This window comes from Anabrus simplex, chromosome 3 (genome assembly GCF_040414725.1).
Source record: "Anabrus simplex isolate iqAnaSimp1 chromosome 3, ASM4041472v1, whole genome shotgun sequence".
NCBI lineage: Eukaryota > Metazoa > Arthropoda > Insecta > Orthoptera > Tettigoniidae > Anabrus > Anabrus simplex.
In genome coordinates, this window is record NC_090267.1 from 27,359,840 (window position 1) to 27,382,023 (window position 22,184).

Genomic DNA, 22,184 nt, shown 5'->3' on the forward strand with positions numbered 1-22,184 from the left:
TTCCACACCAACCGACCCTATGAGCGACATTTTCACACCATTCATAACAGGGACTGACTGCATAAGGAATGGCATTACTAGCACTGTTCATACCTCAGTCACTTTCACATCGTCAAAGCCAAAGGATGAGGTCAATGAGATACACAAATTTTTGCTAGCCCGTACCAGAAGTCATACTGCACTGTAAACACTATGTCTTGCTAGTAAAGGCACAAATATTACAGCAAGAATTATGATAAAATTGGGCACCTGAAATATTTTAAAACAAACAACTTTATTCAAACCTTTTATACAATAGGAGATAAAAATAGCTGTAAAAGTGACAACTTGCCTCTGAAGCCAGATGGAACTCGAGGGTTAACCGCATTCATAACCTTGCTTGTGTATGCCAACTGACAGCAAAAACCACAAGGTGCAAACAGCAAAAAATGAAGAGAGACTACGAGTAAGGTCGACATCACCAAGATGACAAATCCATCAACACTCACGAACAAAAACTAGGCATTAAATATTTTGGACTAAACCTTTGCCAGGAGTTTTTAGCTCAATAGCCCTACGAGTCTGAAGTATTAGAAGGAAGATCTTGGTCCGTATCTGAACTCTGCTCGCTATCACTAGAGTCGGTATATAAACCAAATCCAGGCAAGATTCCAATGCAACGCAGTGCTGAAGGGTAAAAGAATGGTCCAGTTCTCATCTTGGAAGTCTCTTCACTTAATTTTCTCTTGGAAGACAATCGATGTCCTTCAGACACAGAAGTAGTTTCTGGTAGCATCTTCCCAGGATTGGCCACTTCCTCTATACCGTTCACTGTGGTTAATATCACAAAGAGTTTGCATTAGAAAAATTAAAATCCAAATCAGATCTGACAAGTGTTAATATTAGTACCAATTTAAATAAGAAAATAAAGTCAAGTTTATAGCTGTTTTTAGTGAGATAAAATGGATATGTTTCTGGGCTGATATATCTGGAATGAGCAGCATCAATTCCCTGACACCATTGTAACCATGGCGACCATACTATAGCTCATTCCATGTAAAGAAAACAGTATTGTTCTTATGACAACATGGTTGCTATATCGAATGGCTCTGCTCAATGCCATCACGGGAAAACGGTGGCACATAAATTTGTGAAATTCAGCATTTAAGTTCAAGATAAAAAGTGGAATAAACTAAGCTACAAATTAATTTTATGAACTAAAGGGGATGGGGGTTTACAGCGGCTATTTTTGGTTTGTACAGAATCGAGGTAAACTACAGCACATAAAAATTCTCAGCATTGAAGTGTAAGGTAAATGGGAGGGGGGAGAAAATAGACAATTTTTTTTTTTTTTTATGGGCTTGATGAGTGAGGGGTGCATTTAATTGCACTAATAAATTTCTCCAGGCAATAAAGGCTAGAAAACAGATGCAACAAATAAATACTGTAGATGACTCTACAAAAGATCACAGTATCAATGTTAAAGAAAGAAATTACACATGTAGGCTTATCGCATAACTCTCACTCAACACAAGACAATGAAACACTGATTTAAAGCCTAAAAACACATATGCAAAAAATAAATACTCTAGATGACTTCACTGCAGAAGTGAGATGCTGGCGGTTCAGAGTGAGGAACTACACGAGGCTTGTACCAGAGCAACACAGAAGAAGGGAAATGAAGGAAGGCAACGAGGCGATGGCTGTTGCCGCCATTGTGCTTCCTCCCTACAAACGTATTTATGAAAAAGAAAATGTTATATAGTTATTTTAACAACTCACAGGAAAAAATGCTTCGTCTTTTTTATTTATCTTTCATAATACATTACAAAGTACAGTATAATATCCCTTAATCACGCGGAATTACGGGTGTCTCAGAGGGGACGTGCTCTCTCCTTGTAGGTCCACAAGATCAACACTGTTTTCTTAACACGTTGAGCATCACAGCGGACACTGGTGTCTATTTTTGAACTTCCTGCTACGCCACGGCAGACATGGGTGTCTGCTGGCTCAAAATTGGTAAAGTACACACTTTTCCAACTTTATACGGAATTTGACCATATAGAATATATGTCAGATCCCATTCGGTTAAAATTTACACATCAGGCTTCAAAATTATACATTCAGGTACAATAAATTTTACTTTATTTTCAAAGACATGGGTGTCCTCTGGCTCAAAATTGGTATGTTTGCTGTCTGGTGTTACAATAGCAACATTCTACCATGCTGTTAACACAAAAGTAAAAAATTACAACACAACACTTCAAGAAGCGCCGTACACATTCAGCACATTATTGGGTCCACTAGCATGACCACCTTGGCCCCAGCTGACGTAAGTTTCCCAACAAGCCACAGCAGGCACCGGTATCTGCCTTAATTTATTCTAGTTTTTTATGTTAATTTTCACTTTTGCATTAACAGCATGGTAGAATGTTGCAAAAATACAGTTTTGGCCCACAGAGCAAAATTTCAATATTTTACTTGGTGCTAAACGTGTTAACGTGGAATGAACAATAAATAGATCAATGAAATCATCATCTCGCTGTGTGCTTTCTTCTTGTAACTAGGAACTTAAGAAAATCACATATCAAGTGAACACCGTTCTACTCCTTAGTTCAGAATGAAAATCCTTTAACTGGCCAGAAAACGAACCCAGGGCCTTGGAATAAGAGATTTAGGCACGCTACCTCTATAGCACAGAGCTGGCTAATAATAATAATAATATTTACAAGATGTCTTTCATTTTCTCACAATTCATAAGCCTTACCAGTTTTTGTGGATAAACTCATTTTGCTTTCAATTTCTCAGAACTCTTTTTATCCCCTGTAGGTGGAGCCAAAGGATGCATTATCTGTAAGCCCTGGATGACATAAGAGACAAACAGCCAAAGAATAACTCTCTCATCTTGTAAGCCCGAAAACATATCCATGATTTTATGGTCTTCCGTGTAGTAGAGAAAATGTACGAGTGCTATAAACACAACAGAATACACAGTGGTGTTCACAGAATAACAATTACTTACGTGAATGTGTATTAGTTAATCAAGTTCTATCTTGCAAAATGTCAAGACTGCCCTCCAAGATCTACAGTGGTTACGTAAGATATTTGTACCGAGGGACACCACAGTCACTTGACTAAAACATTAATCTAGGTTTCAAACTGTAAATATTTCATTGTATATAATTCAATAAATAAATAAATAAAATAATATTTAAACTGTTTACATCTAAAGGAACACTGCATCCTACAACACATTTTTCTGTTAATGACCGGACTGATTGGCTCAGATGGTTATGGTGCTGGCTTTTTGAACACAAATTGACAGGTTTGATCCTGACTAAGTCCAGTGGTATTTGAAGGTGTTTAAATATGTAACCTCATGCCAGTAGATTTACCAGCACATAAAAAAAAACTCCTGCAGGACAAACTTGCAGCACCTTGGTGTCTCCGACAACCATAAAAGTACTTACTGGGAAGTAAACCCAATAACATTATTATTATTTTATATTAATGGTATATGTGTACAGTTTTCTACTACTCTCCTTGTTTAGATGAGAATTCTTCTTGCTTGAGAGTCTCGAGACAGGCAGCTCAATCAATCAGTTTATACTGATCTGCATTTAGGGCAGTCGCCCAGGTGGCAGATTCCCTATCTGTTGTTTTCCTAGCCTTTTCTTAAATGATTTCAATGACATTGGAAATTTAAAATCATTAAATCTCGTACCTCTCTCGAGTTAGTGTGAAAAGTGTTGAACTCCTTGCACAAGAGTTCTAAACATTCCTCTGCCAAAGTGTGTTTTACAGGATTGCATTTTCAATTAATCTATCATAACATAGCACAATATCCTTTTATAATTTTATTACCACTCATCTGCACCTAGGGCTGTTACCCATGTCACAGATTCCCTTCAATTGTTTATCTACTGTTTTCTTAAATGATTTCAAAGAACTTGGAAATTTATCAAACATCTTGGTAAATTTTCCAATCTGTAATGCCTGGCTTTTAGTGCGGGGGTGTCCGAGGACAAGTTCGGCTTGCCAGATGCAGGTCTTTTGATTTGATGCTCATAGGCAACCTGCACGTCATTATGAAGACGGCATATACACCCAGCCCCCATGCCAGCCAAATTAACCAATAATGGTTAAAATTCCTGACCCTGTTAGGAATTGAATCTGGGACACCTACGACCAAAGGCCAGCATTTACCCATGGAGTCAATTCCCACCGTGAAAATGGCAGAGGATGTTTTATGGCATGGTTTGGTGTTGGTCCACTAGTTTTAGTTTCTCAAACCATGAATGCCAAAATCCTATCAGGTAATATTGAACAATTCTATACTACCTACCTTGTGGAAATTGTGCTTTACATTTCAATAAGCAAAGCATAAGCATAAAGCAAAGGCCATAACTTCGTGAGATGTCAAAATGAGAGTGAATGAAATTGTATGGCCAGCCCAAAACCATTATCAAAACCCAACTGAACATCTCTGGGATGAGCTACAGCACCGGTTGACAGCTAGACCAGACCGACCTAAAACAGCAACAGAACTGTTCGCCATGTTTCATAAGGAATGGAAGAAAATTCCAGCAGACAACTACAGAAACTTGGTGGAAAATCTTTCTCGAAAAGTAGAGGCTGTGTCAGCAGCGAACGGTGGACCTACGTCATACTGACATTGTACCGCTCCTGTTAAGCCAGTATGTACGTACGTCCGGTCATTAACAGCAACGTAGTGTCAGCTATAGCTGATTTGTCTGGCTGGTTGAGACGAATATTAAATTCATGTTCCTTGATACGGGTACCAATGGACCGGCATGTTTGGCCTATGTATACCTTACCGCAAGTACAGGGAATTTCGTATACCCCAGGATGTAAAAGTGGGGACAGTTTGTCATTTATTTATTTATTTAATTTAACTTATTTATTATTCTGCACAGAATATCATCATCTGCAAAAAGCCTTATCTCTGATTCTACTTCTTTACACATATCATTGACATACATAAGAAAACATAAAGGTTCAATAATGCTGCCTTGAGGAATTCCTCTCTTAATTATTACAGGGACAGATAAAGCTTTGCCTACTCTAATTCTCTGAGTTCTATTTTCTAGAAACATAGCCACCCATTCAGTCACTCTTTTGTCAAGTCCAACTGCACTCATTTTTGCCAGTAGTCTCCCATCATCTACCCTATCAAATGCCTTAGATAGGTCAATCACGATACAGCCCAATTGACCTCCTGAATCCAGGATATCTGCTATATCTTGCTGGAATCCTACAAGTTGGGCTTCAGTGGAATAACCTTTCCTAAAACCGAACTACTTTCTATCAAACCAATTAATAATTTTGCAAACATGTCGAATATAATCAGAAAGAATGCTTTCCCAAACCTTACATGCAGTGCATGTCAAACTGACTGGCCTGTAATTTTCAGCTTTATGTCTATCACCCTTTCCTTTATACACAGGGGCTACTATAGCAACTCTCCATTCATTTGGTATAGCTCCTTCATTCAAACAATAATCAAGGAAGTACTTCAGATATGGTACTACATCCTAATCCATAGTCTTTAGTACATCCCCAAAACCTTATCAATTCCAGCTGCTTTTCTAGTTTTCAACCTTTGTATCTTACCGTAAATGTCATTGTTGCCATAGGTAAATTTTAATACTTTAGTAGTAGTCACCTCCTCCACATGGACATTATCCTTGTAACCAACAATCATTACATACTGCTAACTGAACACTTCTGCCTTTTGAAGATCCTTGCATACACACTTCCCTTGTTCATTAATGATTCCTGGAATATCCTTCTTGGAACCTGTTTCTGCCTTTGTCTACCTATACATACTCTTCCATTTTTCAGTAACACTTGTATGACCACCAATCATGCTTGCCATCATGTTATCCTTAGCTGACTTCTTTGTTAGATCCAATTTCCTTCAATTTCTCCTCACTTCCACACTCTATTTCTTTCCAAACTGCACCACCTTCTTAGTCTCTCTCTTTACTTCTGTTATAATAACTTATAGTGGATCTTTACCATCCCTTACCAAATGTACAAACCTATTTTCACATTCCTCAACAATTGCTTTAAACCCATCCCAGAGTATGTTTACATTTTTATTTACCGTTTTTCACCGATCATAGTTACTTTTTAAAAACTCCATCATGCCTGTTTTATCAGCCATATGGTTACTGCCTAATAGTCCTAATTTTAATATCTTCCATTCTTTCACATTTACTTTTAACAACCACAAAACAGCTTCATGATCACTAATACCATCTATTACTTCGGTTTCTCTATAGAGCTCATCTGGTTTTACCAGCACCACCTCCAGAATATTCTTCCCTCTACTTGGCTCCATCACTTTCTGAATCAGATGCCCTTCCCATATTAAATTATTTGCCATTTGTTGTTCATGCTTCCAGTCGTTTGCATTACTTTCTGAATTGACATTTGGTAAAATGAGATCACCCGCTACAATCACGTTCCTTTCCTTGCATAACGGACCCTCTTAGCATCGCATTCGGTTGGCACTGTTTAGAGAAACTCGGAAATCATAAAGCAGAGAGTGGCCACAATTGTACCGTAAGGAGACACAGCGCATTTCGACAGCTCTACTTGAGAATGGAATGAGTTTCGTCAAATGTTCGCACTTATAGAACATCCACATTATGTCCCAGGTTAGATGTTTATATTTTTACTTTTTTCGATTGTATTGCCGAACAGGTTTCGGCACTTTCCTCAGGGTACTGTATAGTAACTGGGCTTTCAGGCAGGAATCAAAATTGCTCCTTCTCAACACGAAACTAGTATTTTAATATTATCGTACACGATTATGTTATCAAGATCACAACAGATGTTGCACCTTACATACAAAAAGCCATGAGAGGTCTTTGGATTGCCTATTACTGTCTTGGTCCTAATATAAGACTGGCAATTTTACATTTTTGTGTTAAAATGTCAAAAACCACAGTCATTTTATTTGCGCACATTACATTTAGATGGTTTGTATCATTTCCAACTCGTACTGACATGTGCAGCGAGCGCGCTTACCAGCTGAGCTCAGGGTCAAGAATAACAGTAATTTCTGAAGTTCTGATTTTTTTTTTCTCTTTCCAATTTGATTGGATTAATGACGGGCAGAGTTGGATATAGTGCATTCGAGAACTTTTGAGAATTGATACTTACATTCAAAACCATGTTCTCATAATCTTTATAAGTCAATGTAGGCCTAATTTACGCGGTACAAGATTTTCAGCAGAAACTGACTACGAACAGTGTACCGGAGACCAAAATTACAATGGAAGATTAAGAAAAGAAGGGATTTTACCATCATGTTGGGCACTTTTGTATCTAATGTGCTGTATTACGATTTTTTGAAGAGTTTGGCTAATCAAAATTGCTGAACTGAAACAAAGTTTTCACAGGAAACTGACAAACATTTCCCCTGTAAAATTGAATATAAAGTATCGAGATTTTAAACTTGTGTACTGGTAATGTTTGATGTTGGTTTAGTGGTCTAACTTGCCTGCCTCTCATCCAGAGGGCTCGGGATCGATTCCCGGCCAGGTCAGGCATTTTTATCTGGATATAAGGGCTGGTTCCAGGTCCACTCGGCCTATGTGATTACCTTTAATTGAGAAGCTTTCTAAATGTGAGATGGCGACCCCGTCTGGAGAGCCAGGAATAACGGCCGAGAGAATTTGTCACAATGACCGTGTGTACACGAAAGGAGCCTCCCCGAAGATTGCGATGATTTGTGATCAAGATAATAAAAGCAATCGGGCGTACCCCGGGCAACGTCAGAGAATGAATAACCTGACGGCTGATCCTTTCACAACAGAAACATCCACACCTGAGCCCTTTTCAGGGCCACAGTTAACGATTATCTCTGTTAACATAGAAGGCATTACACCAGCCAAAGAAGAACTGCTACAAGAACTATGCAGGAAGCACCAGTGCCACATACTGTGCATACAGGAGACACATAGAGGTTGTGATATTCGCAGGCCAAAAATAGATGGAATGCGTCTCGCCATTGAAAGACCTCATGATAAATATGGAAGTGCTATTTTTGTTCATCCAGATTTCCAGATTTCATCCACAGCATTCACAGAGGAAAACAACATTGAAATCCTTACTGTAGAAACAGCTAATTGCACCATTTCATCCCTTTATAAACCACCTGGTGCTCAATTCACTGTAAACCTACCATCCAATTTCGGAAACAAGCATGTGCAAATTGTGATCGGTGATTTCAACAGCCATAGTTCTCTCTGGGGCTATGACCATGAAGATGAGAATGGGACAGCAGTACAAGAATGGGCAGAAATAAGCCAGCTGACTTTAATCCATGATGCAAAACTACCTGGATCCTTTAACAGTGGCAGGTGGAGAAGAGCTTACAATCCTGACCTCATATTTGGCAGCAGCAATATCAACCAACAATGTGTAAAATCTGTCTGTTCCCCAATACCCAATACACAGCATAGACCAATAATGTGCCAAGTATTTGCTGCTATAAGACCTCAGATGGTATCCTTTCGGAGGAGGTTTAATTTTAAGAAGGCAGACTGGTCAAGATTTGCGGAATTACTGGACGCTGAAATATCTGCTATAGAACCAGTACCCAGTTACTATGACACCTTCACCACAGCTGTAAAGAGATGCTCAAGGATGTCTATCCCCCGTGGCTGTCGAACATCTTATATCCCCGGGCTTACTTCAGATCAAGCCACACTACTTGCAGAATACAAAAACTTATTTGAAGAAAATCCTTTCAATGAAGTAACTGTGGAAGCAGGGAACAAGCTTATTTCCTCTATTAGAGAGACCAAAAGGGATCAGTGGATACAAACTATTGAAAACTTGGACCTGAAAAGAGACAGTCATAAAGCTTGGAGACTTCTGAGACGTCTAAGCAATGATCCAACCAAGACCACCGCACATCATAATATCACTGCTAACCAAATAGCACATCAGTTACTGCTGAACGGGAAGGCAAACCACAAATCACAAAAACCGAAACTGCAAAGAGAAGAGCATGAAGAGAGCGACGACCTAACATCATCACTCAGCATGGAAGAATTAGAGAAGGCTATCAAACAGAGTAAAAATGGAAAATCAGCTGGCTTGGATGATATACGAACTGAGCAAATTAAACACTTTGGCTTAATGACAAAGAAATGGATTCTCCAACTCTTCAATAACTGTTTGAGCAGAAACCAAATTCCAAAGATATGGCGGAAGAGCCGAGTGATTGCCTTGCTGAAACCTGGTAAAGAAGGGAATGATCCAAAGAATTTTAGACCAATTGCGCTACTATGTCACCTTTACAAACTGCTGGAAAGATTGATCTTAAATCGCCTATTACCTGTAATTGACCCATTACTTATACCTCAGCAATCTGGATTTCGTCCTGGTAAAAGCTGTACTGGACAGTTATTAAACCTTACACAGTTTATAGAAGATGGGTTTGAGGCTCGTAAGGTGACAGGAGTGGTATTTGTTGACTTATCAGCAGCGTATGACACTGTCAACCACCAGCTACTATTAGTGAAGGTCTACAATCTAACCAAGGACTTTAACCTAACAAGACTCATCGCCACTCTTTTGCAGAATCGCAGGTTCTTTGTTGATTTCCAAGAACAGCGTAGTCGATGGAGACTACAGAAAAACGGTCTTCCGCAAGGAAGTGTGCTGGCTCCAATTCTGTTCAATATATACACAAACGACCAACCCATAGCCCCCAATTGCAGTAGCTTCTTGTATGCTGATGACCTCGCCCTAGCCACTCAGAGAAGAGATTTTGAAACAGTGGAGATCACCCTCACGGATGCCCTTAATGATCTTTCTAGATATTACAGCACAAACCAGCTTAAACCGAACCCCTCAAAGACACAAGTGTGTGCTTTTCATCTGAGAAACAGGGAAGCCACTCGCAAGTTAAAGATAGTATGGTCAGGAGTCGAACTGGAACACTGCGAGTCTCCAAAATATCTAGGAGTGACACTTGATAGATCTCTTACTTTCAAGAAGCACTGCATGAACTGCAAATCAAAAGTCTCCACCAGGAACAATCTTTTACGGAAACTGGCCGGATCACAGTGGGGTAGCCAACCTGAAACCATCCGAACTTCTGCAATGGCACTATGCTATTCTGCAGCAGAGTATGCGTGTCCTGTCTGGTATAATTCAACATATGCCAAACAGGTGGATATAGCTCTCAATGAAACTTGCAGAATTATAACAGGTTGTTTGAAATCCACTCCAGTTGAATGGCTCTACCACCTTGCAGGAATAGCACCTCCTTCTGTTCGAAGAGAAATAGCTGCGAACAAGGAAAGAAAGACAGTGGAACAGGAAAGGACCCACCCTCTATATGGGCATGCACCGCATCTGCAACGTTTAAAGTCAAGGAAGAGTTTTCTCAGAACTTCAAAGGAACTTAGAACCACTACTGAAAAAGCCAGGTTGCAATTATGGAGGGCTACATCCTACCTTCCTCCTGGCTGGATAAGATTTTCTGAAACTCTACCTCCTGGCTACAATGAAGAATGGATGACCTGGAAGTCCCTGAATAGACTGAGATCTGGAGTTGGCAGATCCAAAGTTAATTTGGCAAGATGGGGCTATATAGATCAAGAAAAAATCCAATGTGACTGCGGAGAAGACCAGACAGTCCAACATATGCTCCAGTGTCGTCTATGTCCAGCCTCCTGCACAGAAGATGAACTATATCAAGCATCAAAAAATGCTTTGGAAGTGGCCAAGTTTTGGGCAAATGTAATATAGTAATTATAACTGTGTACAACATGTATGTTTCTGATACGAGAATAATAATAATAATAACCTAGTAATCTGCAGGCCTTTGGGCTGAACAGCGGTCGCTTGGCGGTTGAAGGTCCAATGGGGCTGTAGTTTGGTTTGATTAGGAGTGTTTGTAAGATGATAATTACTGATATAAAAATTTCATTTTTGTGATGTTTAGCCAAATTGTTGATGGTTTTCATTCATTCCCGGATTTTCCGTTTTCCCATGTTGTACATTTTATTTTCAGGGTCCCTCCAAAAATGGAGAATCGAGGTTCCACTGTATTTGTAATTAATTCTGTGGCCTCTTAGTTATATACCTCCTACCTCTAAATCGTTAGAAAATGAGTCGAACTATCGGTCTCTTACCCTCCATAACAGAGACTATTATCCTCTTAGGTAACCTATCCTCCTTCATTTGGGTTTCATGACCCAACCACCGAAGCCACTTTATGCGTACAGCTTCATCCATCGAGCTCATTCCTAACTTAGCCTTTATCTCCTCGTTCCAAGTACCCACCTGTCATTGCTTCCACCTGTTTGTACGAGCAATCATTCTGCTACTTCTAACTTATGAATAAAAAGAATATCCTGAATCCATCCATCTTTCACTCCCATAAAGCAAAGTTGGTCTGAAAACAGACCGATGTATAGGTAGTTTCGCCCGGGAGCTGACTTCCTTCTTACAGAATAATGCTGATGACAACTGCGATCTCACTGCATTAGCTTTATTGAAGCTTGATTCAACCTCACTATCATCCTGGGAGAACACACATCCTTAATACTTGAAATCATCTACCTGTTCCAGCTTTGTATCCCCAATCTGACACAGATCTCTTGGATTTCTTACCTGACATCAGTTTAGTCTTGGAAAGGCTAATTTTTATACCATACTCATTGCACTTCTTTTCAAGTTCCAAGATATTAGACTGCAGGCTTTTGACACAATCTGACATTGAGATCAAGTCGTTGCCAATGGTTCACGAACTAGGACGTTACTATAGTAACCCATACAACGAACCATAATATATTGTAATATAGTGACTAAAATTATGGATATGTTATGGCAGATACAGTGCCATTTTAGTAAAAATCGTTAATGTTTGAATACTTCTTACATTCACTGTAGTAATTTTGACCATCAAAGACAGAATTATATAATAGTAACCAGTCAATGCACACTCAAAATTCCTGAAACATAAGAAAATGAAAGAGAGCAAGTATCTAGACTACAGTACTTTGCCTGAGAGAAACATGCTCAATATAGCTAAAGTAACCAAAATAAATCCTACGGTGCTACAGCCTTGGACTAAAATGTGACTGCTACTCAACTCGAAGGGCTAGAGATTATGAGGTGATGCATGGTTAGCATGATGAACCACTTCAGCCATTATTCTCTGATGTCTAGACCGAGGCCACTGTCGAACTGTCAGATAACTGTTCAATTGTTTTCACAAACTGAGTAGACCTCGAACCAGCCTTCAGATCTCCGACCTGACCAGGAAACCAACCCAGGGCATCCGTGTAAGACGCAGGCTCGCTACCCCTAGACCATGTAGCCAAGCAAAATTTTATGTTTGTCCAAATGTACAATTCTTTGTGTGTTGAATCATACTCTGCTCTTTGTTTTGTTAGGACTACTGAAAGGAGTTAAGTCCACCTGCCATGTAAAATATGTGAACATACACTGTTGTCTGGATAAAGTGAAACACCAAGACCGAGAGCTGTGATCACAATGCAATTCATTCCACAGATTAGGGACATGACAAGACACAAATGATTACAATTACAGACCTGTACATGCACGGCGACTGTGGAACTTCAGTATGGCATAGCGCCACCAAGCACTGCAATCACAGAGCCGCTAGACGTCTTGGCATAAAATCAAAGAGCTGCTGAATATGCTGCTGAGGAATATTCTGCCACACGGTTTATAGGCACGCCCACAAATCATCAACAGTGACTACAGGAGGACCTGAACGAGCAAGTTGCCAACCGGCCATATGTTCGATGTGCAAATGTCAGGCAAACGGGCAGGCCAGGGAAGCAGTAGTACCTGTCATTCTTCAAAGAAGACTTGCACATTCCTCACCACATGTGACCAGGCATTGTCCTGTTGGAATACGGCGTGTGGAACGGCCTGCAGGAGGGGCAGTGCCTTGGGCTCTAAAACCTCCCTGATGTAGTGGTAGCTGTTCCAATTGCACTCAAAATGTAGGAGGCAAGATCGCATGTTACAGGCAATGGCGCCCCAAACTATCACACCTGGTGTTTGTTCACTATGCCGTCCAATAATACAGCCTGCCCGACTGTTTCACCATGGTGGCGCCTAACGCATATGCAGCCATCACTGTAGGACAAGTTGAAGCGGGACTCGTCCGAAAACACTGCATTTTGCCACTCAGCATACCTGTGTTGGTGTTCACATGCTCATTGTAGTCTGCAGCGTTGGTAGTTGCTGGTCAATGGAAGCAGACGCAATGGCATGCGTGCCACCAGTCCAGCCCTCAGAAGATGGCATTGAACCATCGATGCAGACATGTCCACGCCCATTGCAGTGCTCTAACGCCAAGCCAACACTGTGGACAAAGCTGTTCTGTCCGTTACATCCAAGCGGACAAGATGGCAGTCACCTCGCGCTGTGGTCACATTGTGTTGTCCAGAATCCTGCCGGCGCTGTGTACAACCCTCTTCTCTCCACTGGTCCCACATACGCCTCACTGTTGAAGCAGCATGCCCTGTAAGAGTCGCAATGCCATGGTACAACAGACCCACCTCCTGGAGCCCAAGCATTCTGCCTCATTCGAACACACTCACATGCTGATAATCCACACTGTGATGTCGGTGAGGCATAGTGACATTTGGGTACAAGTTTTCACTTTGTATGCGGCTCTGCACCGACTGAGTGTTGAGCATCACTGACCTGGCCAGTCACACACAGGAGGGCACTGCTGGGCCTTTGCATACACCACCTCTCTGCAATTTAAATCACTTATTATAGTTCCACTGTCCTACACGTCCACTGATTTTGGCGTGTTTCAGACCACTGCTTCTGAGTGTTTCACTTTCTCCAAACAGCAGTGTATTTTGTTGGAATTGTAATAGTGTGTTGGTGTCTGTACGATAACAATTAATCTTCAGAATTTTATATTTATATAGTTGCAATTATTTACAGAATTTCTGTAACTCATGCTATATGCAGGACAATAAATCAGAAGAGTGAATATTTTTAAATTAAGTTAATAAACATGCTTAATTTTAAAAAAAAATTGTAACAGTGTATTTTCCGATGGGTTCAGATTGCATGTTTCCTTAACAGAAAACAAAACTACTACTCCTTTCATCCATCAACCAAAGGGGACCAGAATCTTGAACAGCAAGTACACCATGATGTCAATAATATATAATAGTAGATTAGAGCCAGAGAGGTAGAATTTAGTAAAAGTTTAAGACCGTAAAATTGTTAAATATGATTCTGTGAGGTGATAAATCACTATTCACAATTCAGTCCTGTTCTCTACAGGTCTGTTCTCTTGATCTGAATACGTCTAACATTTCTAGAAATGTATTAAAAACCCTTCCACTCCACTATGTTCGTTTAGTTTTATCAACCAAGCAACAGTTGTTCAATAGAAACCTTTGCATGGATACTTATCTACATATGAATGTGTAAGTCATTTATACATATTTCTTTTTCTTTTACAGCAAAGTTTTTGAGTGGGCATACAGGACCTAGGAATACTGAGAAATGAAAAATTTCACTTAACAAAAGAAGGTAACAATGGTAAATGGGGTTGCACCATCATGAGAGGCAATGTACATATAAAGATCTTCAGCGGATATACAAAGTAACATCAAAAGAAGGCCTATCAAGTTAGACAGAGAAATATATGGTTACAAATCCAACATATCTACACAAAACTAAATTCAATCTTTTTAAGCATTCCAATCTCTTTTCCCCTGCTCTCCTTCACCGATTTGCTGCACACGGTGCTTTTTGCATTCTTCTATTGGAATTTCTTACTGTTGATGACAGCAGAAGATAAACTTATCAATTTTCTCTACGGTCAATACAAATTTTCCTTCTAGGCAAATATTACCCTTCAACCTTCCATTCTCATCATCAGAAAAGTGATATAATGAGGGACAGGAAGTGAAGGAATCAAATTTTAACAACAATATTAGGATAAAAGATTGTATTTCCAACACAAATACAGTCAAAAAGGAAATAAATCACAACTCTTATTAAAGTTCTCTTAAGCATCTCTCTCTTCTCTCATACCAGTCTTATCGATTTGATGAAGCTTTTGCTGTCTTGGTAGTTGCTGTTACTTTACGTCCACACAAATCATAGCCTGAATTGCAAGGGAGCTCTTGGTCTGTGTCTGAACTCTGGTCACTATCACTTGAATCATCATATAAACCAAGCCCAGGCAAGATTCCAATGCAACGCAGCCCTGACGCAAAGCCAAAAGAACCACTTTTTATATCCTCTTCCTCTAATTTTCTCTTACAAGACATTCGATGTTCTTCAGAAATAGAAGGTTCGGTCACCATCTTCTCTGGACTGGCAGTTTCATCAAAATTGTTAACTGTGGTTAATATCACAAACAGGTCAAGTTAGAAAATTAGACATATGCACAAGAAAAAGCAATAATTAAAATCAATACTTGGCAGTCATAATTTGAAGGTGTAAAAAAAACCTTTTTGAAAAACTGACAAGGAACAAGGCAGAGAAAGAGAAAGCTTCAGATTCTGAGCAAGCTGTAACAATCTGCCAAGACTACGTGAGAAAACACATTTACCTCACAAGATTTTATAGAGTTAGAAATTATAATTTGTAAGTGAAAAAATGACTGTTCTGAATCAATTTCATTAGATGATGATCTCAAGACTTAATAATTCTACAACTACTGAGAGATTAAAAAGAACTAAACACTCATTAACATATATATATATTAGTGAAATTTCTTTATTTACCATCATAGCCATCTGTAAGCTTTTGTTAGCTGGCATCAACTTACTTATTCCTATCCTGTACGGAACTTTATCTTGAACGAAGAAAGTACTGGCATACATTACAAAGACAATACTAATAAATCTCATTATAAACATGAAGTGAAAATTTAGCATTACGGGTGGCCTCTAGAAAATACTACTGTATCCAATAATTGTATGTGATCAAACCTTGTCCCATTTTTCTGTAGGGTCGAGTATGAAGTAAGATGAATATTCGTAGTGTTTTCACAACCTGCATTCAATCCCAGATACACCAATGTGGCAGGTTGATGATGTATCAATGCTAATGGAAGGAATTTCCAACACTTCATATAAGAAAGAGCTTCAAGTAGTATGTATGCTGGTACGTTCTGTTTCTGTGTGTTTCACATGACTAATAAATGGAGTTGTACAAAATGAAAAAAATATTTTCGGAACCAAGCCCATATACCATATTTTCTTCTTCTACGTTTAAGGAATGTGTCCTGAACATTTGGACATATCATATTGTTACACCCTGTATTAACACTTACGTACGTTCTTGTTCTTACAGTGATCACAATGAAGTACTATAACCCCATCAATATAGTAATTAAAACCAGGAGGACTTCTCCCCTTGGTGAAACTCACGATCTGACTTTTCACCCCATTTACCATTATACCAATGTTTGCTGTCCATCTGACAACATTGTCGAGGTGGGGGTTTTCGTTCCTAGTGGCTTTACGTCGCACCGACACAGATAGGTCTTATGGTGACGATGGGATAGAAAAGGACTAGGAGTTAGAAGGATGCAGCCATGGACTGGCCTTAATTAAGGTACAGCCCCAGGATTTGCACGGTGTGAAAATGGGAAACCACGGAAAACCATCTTCAGGGCTGCCAACAGTGGGATTCGAACCCACTATTTCCTGGATGCAAGCTCACAGCTGCACGCCCCTAACCGCATGGCCAACTCGCCCGGTAAGAGATCTTTTTTAGTCGCTCACAATCCTATAACTTCTTTACTCAGATCATTTATACATATATAATAAAAAAACAAAGGTCCAATAATACTGCCTTGCACAAGATCAGATAATGCTTTATCTTGGTAGATCATGGTTCGAACCCCACTGTCGGCAGCCCTGAAAATGGTTTTCTGTGGTTTCCCATTTTCACACCAGGCAAATGCTGGGACTGTACCTTAATTTAGGCCATGGCCGCTTCCTTCCCACCCCTAGGCCTTTCCCGTCCCATGGTCGCCATAAGACCTATCTGTGTCGGTGCGACGTAAAGCAACAAGCAAAAAAAAAAACTATCTTGGTTCTATTTTCTAGAAATTTAGCCACCCATTCAACCACTCTTTGTTTAGTCCAATAGCCCTCACTTTCATCAGTAGTCTTCCATGATCTACCTTGTCAAAAGCCTTGGATAAGCCAATAGCAGTACAGTCCATTTGACATCCAGAATTTAAAATATCTGCTATATCTTGCTGGAATCCTACAATTTGAAGTTCACACCTGCTGAAATAAGTATGAATTACAGTTAAATCCTCGACATAATGATAACTCTGTCTAACACAACATCTTCCCCCAGTCCGCCCTGTATTGTTATACTATGATTTGAATTTGTTATACTATGATTTGAATTACTAGTGATCATGGACCAACACCAATGACCCAACAACACTTCTATACAATGTTGCTTTTGATTGATTCTGAAGGAAAGGAAATTGCTCGCTATATAGTCCTTCAACATTTTATTGAATCTGACATGTATATGTCTTGCTGATAAATTAGACCACATTAACTTGATAAAAGCTTGAGCGTCACATGTGCAACAATTACCCAACCAAACCAAACCTCATGTCACTATAGCCCTTGAAGGGCCTTGGCCTACCAAGGAACCGCTGCTCAGCCCGAAGGCCTGCATATTACTTTGTCGTATGGTCAACACGACGAATCCTTTCGGCTGTTATTCTTGGCTTTCTAGACAGGGGTCACTATCTCATTGTCAGATAGCTCCTCAATTCTAATCACGTAGGCTGAGTGGACCTCGAACCAGCCCTCAGGTCCAGATAAAAATCCATGACCTAGCCAGGAATCGAACCTGAGGCCTCCGGGTAAGAGACAAGCATGCTATCCCTACACTACGGGGCTGGTGCAACAAATATCAGCAATACATAATTATCCGACCAATCAGAAAATGCCTCAGAAACTGCCAACTTCAAGCAATAAAATAAATCTACAAAAAATTAAAGTACCTTCATAACATGTAACTCCTCCCCCCCCCCCAAAAGAGTTCTTTCAACTATCTATTTTAATCTTATACCTGATGCAAAAAAAAAAGTAAATAGTGTTATATGTATTAAGACAAAATTTTTATGATTAAAAGAAAGAAACATTGAAATCATCAAGGAAGAATATCCTACAGTTAAAGAAATCATAGGAAACCTTTAATTCAGTTCCCCTTGTCATCCTTTTCAATGGGAAAAGGACATATCTTCTTGATGCGTCAGGTGAAAGTTCTGCTAGCTTTCCGAATGTTGACAACCCTCACTTCACCATCTTCCCCAGGGTGAACCTGAACTATCCTACCCTCAGGCCACTCCAGAAATGGGATGCTATTCTCAATTAATAGCACTAAAGAATACACATCAATACGTCAATCGGTATCGAGCCACTTGACGAGTTTTTGCAATTCCTGCAAGTATTTTCACTGCCATATCTGCCACAACTGCTGTTGTATTTTCTGCAAATGCTGCCAATGTGACAAGTGGTTATCAGGTTCTCTCGACACATCCCTCAGAACAGGTTGCATGATCGAATCACTTAGAAGAAAATATGCATGTGTTAGGACTTTTAAATTATTTGAATAATTTGGCAAGGGAGTAGGGGGGTGTGAATTTAGTACAGCCTCCAAATCACGCAGAATAGTGTAGGTTTCTTCGAAGGCTAGCATTTACCACTGTGTTTCAGTTAGCAATAATGTCTTTTCTTCATCTTTATAGCTGCTTCCCACAATCTCGCAAAGTGGGATGACCGGGGAGGAATGAAACTCCACTTTATCTGCTGCTGAGCAAGTGAGGAGGTAAGGCTCATTGATCCTTTTTCCAAAAAGGACTGGATATCTTGTAGTGCGTTGGCTGCTCCAATGAATTTCTTCCCATCATCAGAGAAAAGCTGCCTGCACAAACCTCTTCTCACCATAAAGCACTGCAGTGCAGCTAAGAAAGCTCTGGTCGTTAGCTGCAACACTAACTCTAAATGCAGTGCCTTGGTACTGAAGCATGTAATACAGCTGTGTAACTTTTCTAAGTATGAATGTGGCCTCTTCTGTGGCGTTATCTTAGAGATACTGGACCTGCATAGTCCACTCCTGTGATAACAAAGGGTCGAATAACTAACCTGACTCGTTCTTTTGGTAAATTTGCCATGTGCATCTCTGGAACTGTAGGATGGTAGCAAAAGCACTTCAGACACCTCTTGACATTTTTTTTGTTTCTCTTCTGCCATTGATAGGCCAATATTGTTGTCGAGTTGCATGTAACAGTTGCTCTGGGGGTCAATGCTTCAGAAGACTAAGTTCATTTTCCATGATAATCCTGGTGATGTGACGATTTTTGGTAGAAGTATAGGACATAAGCGAAGCTAAACAAAGCTTTCCTCCAACCTTAATCAATCCATCGCTACCCAGAAATGGACTCTGTGACTTTCAAAAACTCTTCTTTGGGAGGTCTTGATTAAGCAATGTAGTATGTGAGGGAATGCTTCTAATTGTGTCTTGAATTTCTTGTGTACCTTTTTTTCTTTCCAGTTTGCAATTATAAGTTAATCTTCGACAACACGCTACTATACAGCATAACTTTGGGAATGATGAAAATTTATTGAGTAGAATGCTGGTTGATTTTGCCATCAATGTAACTTACCTTCAGCTCTGATAGTTCTGTTTCAAATTTTTCTGAATGATCTGGTTGTGTGCGGAACCATGAAAGTCCGCTCAACCAAAATATTTTGTCTTCAAGTTCTGCTGAAGTGATTACCCTTGAGAGAAGATCAGCTTGATTTTCAGTTGAAAAAACGTGATTCCAGGTGAAATGAAAGGGCGTATGGCTTTAAGTGCCAGGAGTGTCCGACGACATGTTCGGCTCGCCAGATACAGGTCTTTTGATTTGAGTCCTGTAGGCGACCTGCGCATCGCGATGAGGATGAAATGATGATGAAGACAACACATGCATCCAGCCCCGTGCCAGCAAAATTAACCAATGATGGTTAAAATTCCCAACTCTGCTCGAAATCGAACCCAGGATCCCTGTGACCAAAGGCCTGCACGCTAACCATTTGGCCATGATTCCAGGTGGTTGTCCTCAGTGGTTTCCTGAATCTTTGTGATCCCATTTGCCACAAATGTCTCCAGCAAATGTGGGTCAATGCTGATCCACCCCAAAACAATTCTACTGTCACTCCATAATCCTATCTGACCAAGTTTTTCTTTCAAAGCACACACTGTTGTTTTAAAGAATTGTGCGAGAAGAAGGGGCTGCCTCCAATTTGAGTCTTGGCAAAGAAATATTTCCTTTTTTAAAGGAGCTACTTTCGTATTCGCACAAAGTAAATTGGAAATGTAGAGACCACTTCGCGTTTGATGAACAGCATAAATGCAGACTCCAAAAGCCTTCTCTGAAGCATCGCTAAATCCAAACAAATCAAAAGAGCCAGGGCAATTTCCAGGATTTACGTTTCTCATGATTCTGATGTTCAGTATTTCTAATGACATGCAGTACTTGTTCTAAATCTGAAGTTGCTATGTGGAAAACAGCTGATCTCAATCCAATCAATCTACCCAAATGTTTCAACAACTTCCCTTTGATCAGTACTGGACACACGAGTCCTAGTGGATCAAAAATCTGTGTGATTTAGGAGGCAACTTCTCTTTTGGATCTTGGTGAATGTTTTGCCAGCTCAACTCTAAACTGAAGGCAATCTTGTGCTAAGCCCCAAAGAAGTCCAAGAATTTTAACTACATTCACTTTTGTTTAAAACAAGGAAAGTCCCTTTGTTGCTTTTGATTTCCAAATCCTACAAGATCCATTTATTGTTGGGTCTCCATTTCCTCAAATCCATTCCACTGCTCTTGAGAATATCTTGTATCTGCCCCCATAGCCAGATCACGTCTCCTAGGATGTCTTCTGCACTTACTCAGTCATTGATATAAAAATTGCGAATAGCCTTTGCTGCTGACAGAAATTCATTTTCATGAAGAGCAGCCAATTCATTTAGATATCTCATGACATGGCAAGGTGCTGATGCTGTTTCATATGTTACTGTGTTCAACTGAAAAATCCTTACACCGGCTGAAGGTTCCTCTTTCTACAAAATCTGTTGTAATGCTCGATTTTCAGGGTGGATGAGGATTTGCAGAAACATCTTTTCCACATCTGATGCCATGACATACTTATGACTGCCAAATCTAAGTACGATGCAAAAAAGATCTTGCTGTAAATTATGTTCTATCATGAGCTTGTCAATGAGTGACGTCCCAAGCGATGTCTTCGCCGAGCCATCAAACACCACTCTGACCTTTGTGGTGTCACTATCTAGGCGACTCCATTCAAATGGCTGCAGTTGTTCAACAGGAGCATGTACTCGTCAGTGGAGCATGGTTGTACCCTAGAATGAATGTTGCAAACATTGGTCACCTCTAACCTCAGCACAGTTATTGTCTGCAGTGTCAAAACAGAGTGCACATGGACAGGCCTCCTGAGCACCATATGATCGCCAATGTCCTGGACAAATTAATCACTAACATAACAACCCCTCAGCATGCACACATTATACACTGGTACCACTGAACACAGTCCTCGAGGGTGTTGCACTCTTTTTTCCCGACAGTGTAGATTCAACTGCGATCTGGGATCCAATAGGGCTTGACATGTCGTCTTTCTTCCATGAGCATCTTTCATATCAATTAAAAGCTGTTGACAAAAGTATTTGTGATGCCATTTCTTTTGTCAAACTCCATTGAGAGAAGCAGGTGAATGTTGAGATTCAACACAAAAATTTATGGGAACGTGGTTTTGTTTAACATTTTTTTTTCTGTTTGTTATTGTACCGGGAGGTACACCCCAACGCCACGCATTTAAATCTAGCTCCTAAAAGAACTCCTCTACTGGTGAAACAGTGAAATTGAAACTACACCAACTCATAAATTTACTCAGAAGATGTCACCACTAAAATATGATATAATTTTGTTATTGTGAAGGTTCCTGAACTGACTGCTTTTCTACTTGTTTTGTTTGTCATTCATCAAGAAGTTTGGACATTCTTCCATAGATGTCACTGCTAAAAACTATGATCATGCACCCTGGTGTGAAGTGAAAGAACTTTCGATTTGAAGAAGTTTTGTATTCATAA

At 39.9% G+C, this 22,184-nt stretch overlaps 1 protein-coding gene across 4 annotated transcripts in view; it reads right to left on the bottom strand.

Annotated features, from left to right (window-relative positions):
* Positions 1–255: 255 nt before the first annotated feature.
* The window catches only part of LOC136865941 (PSME3-interacting protein), a 140,653-nt gene continuing 118,724 nt past the window's right edge, over positions 256–22,184 (bottom strand). For 3 of the 4 annotated variants that reach the window (XM_067142498.2, XM_067142499.2, XM_067142497.2), the window contains exon 6: positions 14,978–15,388. In XM_067142498.2, the coding sequence (XP_066998599.2) occupies positions 15,084–15,388 (305 nt within the window). In that variant the 3' untranslated portion in view covers positions 14,978–15,083. Of the gene's footprint in view, positions 811–14,977; positions 15,389–22,184 lie in introns of those variants that run through there. The other variant, XM_067142500.2, reaches the window with a different exon arrangement.